We start from the raw sequence: 4,980 nt of genomic DNA, 5'->3' as shown, positions 1-4,980 counted from the left end.
TATTTCTAAATTATCTATGACACAATGTGGCCACCTTGTGGCACAATGAGCACAGAGCAGCCATGTACACTTCGATGGACGTCGTTTATCAAAATGATAAACGAGCCAATTCATTTTTTCCCGCCCCGGCGTCACTCCGAAACGTATACACAACTCGAATATTTGAATACGCGGTGGTGAAAACACGCGCGGTCATAAGTGAACTGCATTACAGTGGGTATTTATAAGAAGTACTGCATTTACTGGCGCAACTGTGTTACATTTGTTATTTATTTAAAATACTAACATTCTCGCAGGCGTATGTTCATTTTACGGAAGCGTCGGAGATTTTTTTTTTTTATTTGTGCGCACGCGCAGTAGGTAACGCACTACTGTAAACCGATCCTTGGTGTCGCACGTCAGGTTTGATTTAAGAGCGTCCAATTAGCCGTTTTCCACCCAGACATTGTTAACACACGATTTAAGCAAATAAGTTTTGATTTTGTTTTTTTGTTTTTTAACACAGTTTGGAATTCATAAGTTTTATTTGAATTAATACATATAAAAACTACATATAATTTATTTGATATTAGGTAAACATTTTCCTAAAGACAAAGATTAAAAGCACATTAAAAAGATGGAATGGCACAGCACAGAATCGTGGGGACAATTCAGAGTCGGCTTTTTTTTTTTTAAAAGAGTTTCGTTGACATTTCAGCATCAGGACTGGTGCAGAAGATCGCTGTTTCAGACCAGACAAAGGTTTTAATCAGAGACCTCCATCTTCTCCTGTTTGATTTCATCTGTGGATTAATAACGAAATGCACGAGTATGAGAACTTTTACTACATGTTGGTCATTAAATGAAATCTCTGGAAGTGCAATTTGAGCAACCTGTTGGTTCTTCCTTGATCCTCTCCAAAACACACTTCTTAATCTCCAGACCAATAGCTCTGGACAGCGGAGGAGGGACAGCATTTCCCACCTAGAAGTAAAGGGCAAGAAAAAGTATTTATTTACACAACTTTTTTTTTTTTTTTTTTTTTAAATTAAATGCTAATCGTAATCGATAATATAATTGCCTAATATGAGTCTTCATTGCAGTTTCTTGAATTATTATTTAACATTACATGGTATTTACTGATCAATTTTATAAGTTACACAAAGTCAAGTAAAATTTACGAGATTGAAATCATCCCTTGGCTGGAAAAAAAAAAAAAAAGAAAAAAAAATTAAAGGTTGAGCAGTTGTTCTAAACCGCCGTTTTTTTTGCAGCTTAATCTCTAAATGGCAATCCACTACTAAATTCAAATACACCGATTTGAAACACCGGTAGAGCCCCGAACCTCTGTTAAACGATCAAGCCAGTTTACCTGTCTGTGTTTATCCAGGATGTTTCCAAAGAAACGATACGTGTCCGGGAATCCCTGAGAGCGTGCACACTCCCTCACACTCACCACTCTGTGCTGCTCAGCATGCAGGACACGGCCCTGGAAAAAGAACGCAGTGAGAATTCACGTCTCGTAAATTCAACATGGAAGACGCCGAGTGTTGGAGCTGAACACAGTTTCACGTGGAGTTGTGAGAATGTACCTGTTTGCCCATGGGCTCCGGGTTGGTAACTGTTGTGCTGAAGAAACCGTCCCACTCCAGTCTGCCGTAGAGTCCGGCCCAGTGATTGTGGCGGTTTCCGGTGTGGGGTAGGCACCAGGGGATCAGAGTGTTAAACTGTCTGTCTGCGGGATCGCATGGCTTTCCTTTAAATAAATAAATAAAACAAAGAATTAGCGGTGCGTTCGCTAAAAGAAAACATTGGTAAATTTCCCCACATCCAGTCGCCGTTTACCGTCTGCACAGGTGCAAACGCCTCTAAGAGCGCCGGTGCTGCTGCGTCCGTTCTTTTTATCGGGGTGTGTGTATCTCAGTTTCCTGGTCATGGTGCCGTCTTTCAGGCGAACCTCCATGTTGGGTAGATCCCTCCAATCCGAACCGGGGGCCAGAGGAATGTGACGCATCCGAGCCTCCACCAAAGCACTCATGTCCTGAAAAGACAATCTCACGTTGTTTTTTTTTTGTTCAGGAAAATGTCAGAGAACTTCACAGCATTTACAAGTCATCTCACCTTGCAGATATGGTCTCGGAGGATTGGCTGATACTGCGTGCCTCTCATCTGCCTCTGGAACCAAGACTGTGGTTCTCCATTGTAAGAAATCTCCAGCGAAGACGCACCGTTGCGAATCTCTGGCAGGTCTGACATGGTGTCCCGGACAGTGATGGTTCTGTAGATTCCTCCGTTACCCCTGTAACAATTTTAAAAAATAAGTAAATAAATAAATCAATACCACGACAGCCTCGCCGTCTGCCAGAGAAGAAAGTTGATTTCTACATTACCGTGTGGCATTGCTGACGTATTTCTTTTCATCCACCACTACGCTCAGTGAACACGCTCTGGGTGCAAACACGTGCAGAGGTTCGGGGAAACGAGGCAGCTTTTCTCCAGGAGCTGCAGCCAAGATGATGGCTCTGCGACGGGTCTGAGCCACACCGTACTGACCAGCCTGTGGAGGGGGCAGGGGGTGGACAATACAGGCTTTATCTCCATGTAGAACTTGACAAAAGTATGGAATCGAACCTCTAAGGGACGAGATCTTAAACACTGTAAATCATGTCACGCGCCAATCGTCTGGGATTTTTCCACAAAATACGTTAGGGCAATGTCAAACAAAATGTCCAAAAGGTAAGTGAAAAGAATACAGTGCTGTTTTGGTTTCAATTTACTCACAAAGCTGATACATTTGCAGGAATTGAAGACAGACGTTCAACAGCTCTTTTAGTTTTTATTGGCAAATGCTGCCACCTAGTGGTGTAGCATTTAATTGCTCTGCCAAGAAATCTCTTGAATGAGAATTTTTTTTTTTTTTTTAAAGTTAGAACATCTCATTTTTTTTAGGTTCTGAGATTTAAAAAGGAGTATTTTAAGGTTGAATAAAAAAAAAAATAAAAAAAATACTGAGCTCCATGATGTAATAAACCTACCTGAAGAACACCAAAAGTACATTGGTAGCCCATGCGCACGAGACACCTAAGTGTCAGCTTCAGGACCATGGATCTTTTGAAGGACACAAAGTTCCTCACGTTCTCCAGCAGGAAGAACTTTGGTCGGTAGTAGTCACAGTAACTGTAATGAAGAGACTGTTATTGCCAGCAACTGTGTATACGCCAAACGTGTCCAGTCCTGAGAAGTGGATTTTTTTTTTTTTTTTTTTTTGAGATGATTACCAACCTGAGATAAGAGACCACCAGTGAGTTCTTAAACTTTGAGTAAGTGCGAGAGTTGAAGCGGTTCATCCCGCTGAAGCCCTGGCATGGAGGTCCTCCACAGAGCATCTCCACGTCGCCTTTCTGTGGCAACTTCTGGCCCAGGGAGTTGGTCTTCTCTCCGGACATTACCAACTTCAACAGGACATTGCAGTCCTCGGTGAAGACCGTGGTACCGGGGTTGTTGAGCCTGAAGGCCTGTGCTGCGGGTTCCCACATCTCGATGGCCCAGTGGGTCTCAGAAATACCTACGAAAATGTGTGTGTGAATTAACATCACCACCGGTTGATGATCTGTTAACATGTAAAGAGCAGCACAGGAGAAGACATTACCAGCCTGGTGGAAGCCTTCAGAGAGTCCACCGCAGCCGGAGAACACGTCCAGCGTCCGATATTTGGACATTTTGGGAGGCTGTGGTCCAGTCTGAGATTCCTGTGGCTCCTGTGCAGACATGGCCTTGTTTGTGCCCTTTCCTGAATGAAAAAGGGAAGGAAAGGAAGCTATTAAAAATGTAATTGCCGTTATCCAGGTCATTGCATGGCAATCTGCTAGCCTGGAGAATATAAATAACTTTGCAGGAAACATTATTTCTGTCAAGTATTTACCTTTCCCTTTGCCCTTTCCTTTGCCTTTGTGCACAGCGGAGCGAGCATGGTTTGGAGGGTCTTCAAAGGATTTTGCTTTTGCATTATAGGCCTGAGGAGAAAATTAAGAAAATGTTTATTTTTAAAAAAAAAAAAAAAAAAGCTTTCACATGTACTTCAACCTTTGAACAATACAAACAACTTTGTAAATAATTTCCAGGTTATGGAAGTGATTGCCATTTTTAACGTTTAAGTTTTCCTTCTACAAAATCAATTTTTCCACACTCCATCTGACCAACTGTACCTCTAAGAAATAGAAGCGGTCAGGTCCACCACTGGAATATTCCTGGATCGTCTCATTTAGGTCTTCTCCGTACTCCACTTGACAGCGGCCGAGCACCTCCGACATGCTGACGTTCACTTCTTCATCGCTCCAGTAAAGCTGATTGACGTCTGCGTGGTAACTAGCCTTGACACCTTTGTGAGTGTTTTCAGGCCTGGGGAAAAAAAAATTTTTTTTTTACAAATCACATTTCACATTTAAGAAACTTGACAAGTTATTTCTTGTATAAATACCTGTAGAACTTATAAAGTCGCAATTTGACCTCGGACAATTCTGATTTGCCATTGCTACGCCTGTGACAGAAGATTTCCTTGATGCGGCCAACGCGGAATGGCTCGGGAGCGTCCAGGTTTGAGCCCTTAATGTAGTCCGAGGACTTCCTGTAATACTCTGGATACAAGTCTTCGTCCACGTCGTCTTTCCGATGGGAGCGTTTCACGGGACTGGCTGGCTTCACACTGACATCGGGGGAGAAATGGATAAAAATCAAGTTTGGGCAAGTTTTATATTAAAAGTTTTTTCCCCAAGTACCTTCCTGCTAATGTCTAGTAGACCACAGCGACACAACTAAAGTGCAGCTGAAGCCCAGGAAGAGCAGTTATAATTAAACAGTAGTTTGAATACAAATTGCAGTTAGACATGATGATCATGACTGAAACATAGCCACTAGTTATGGCTCAATACAACCGTTTCCTGTCTGGTAGTGCGACTTGGGAGTGTTTGCCAATAGTGTCTGGCTGGCGGCGGCTGCCGTTGC

General features: G+C 42.7%; 1 protein-coding gene across 1 annotated transcript in view; it reads right to left on the bottom strand.

Annotated features, from left to right (window-relative positions):
- Positions 1-504: 504 nt before the first annotated feature.
- Positions 505-4,980, bottom strand: part of dnmt1 (DNA (cytosine-5-)-methyltransferase 1) — a 12,825-nt gene continuing 8,349 nt past the window's right edge. Inside the window, 13 exon segments of the mRNA XM_017040762.2 lie at positions 505-782; positions 873-963; positions 1,352-1,468; positions 1,572-1,735; positions 1,825-2,020; positions 2,101-2,278; positions 2,370-2,536; positions 3,015-3,156; positions 3,262-3,544; positions 3,629-3,769; positions 3,902-3,992; positions 4,185-4,377; positions 4,457-4,763. Of these exon segments, the coding sequence (XP_016896251.1) occupies positions 745-782; positions 873-963; positions 1,352-1,468; positions 1,572-1,735; positions 1,825-2,020; positions 2,101-2,278; positions 2,370-2,536; positions 3,015-3,156; positions 3,262-3,544; positions 3,629-3,769; positions 3,902-3,992; positions 4,185-4,377; positions 4,457-4,763 (2,108 nt within the window). The 3' untranslated portion in view covers positions 505-744.

This window comes from Cynoglossus semilaevis, chromosome 17 (assembly GCF_000523025.1).
Source record: "Cynoglossus semilaevis isolate Cse_v1.0 chromosome 17, Cse_v1.0, whole genome shotgun sequence".
Taxonomy (NCBI): domain Eukaryota; kingdom Metazoa; phylum Chordata; class Actinopteri; order Pleuronectiformes; family Cynoglossidae; genus Cynoglossus; species Cynoglossus semilaevis.
The sequence above is the reverse complement of the archived record's forward strand: the minus strand, read 5'-3'. Positions and strand labels throughout refer to the sequence as shown.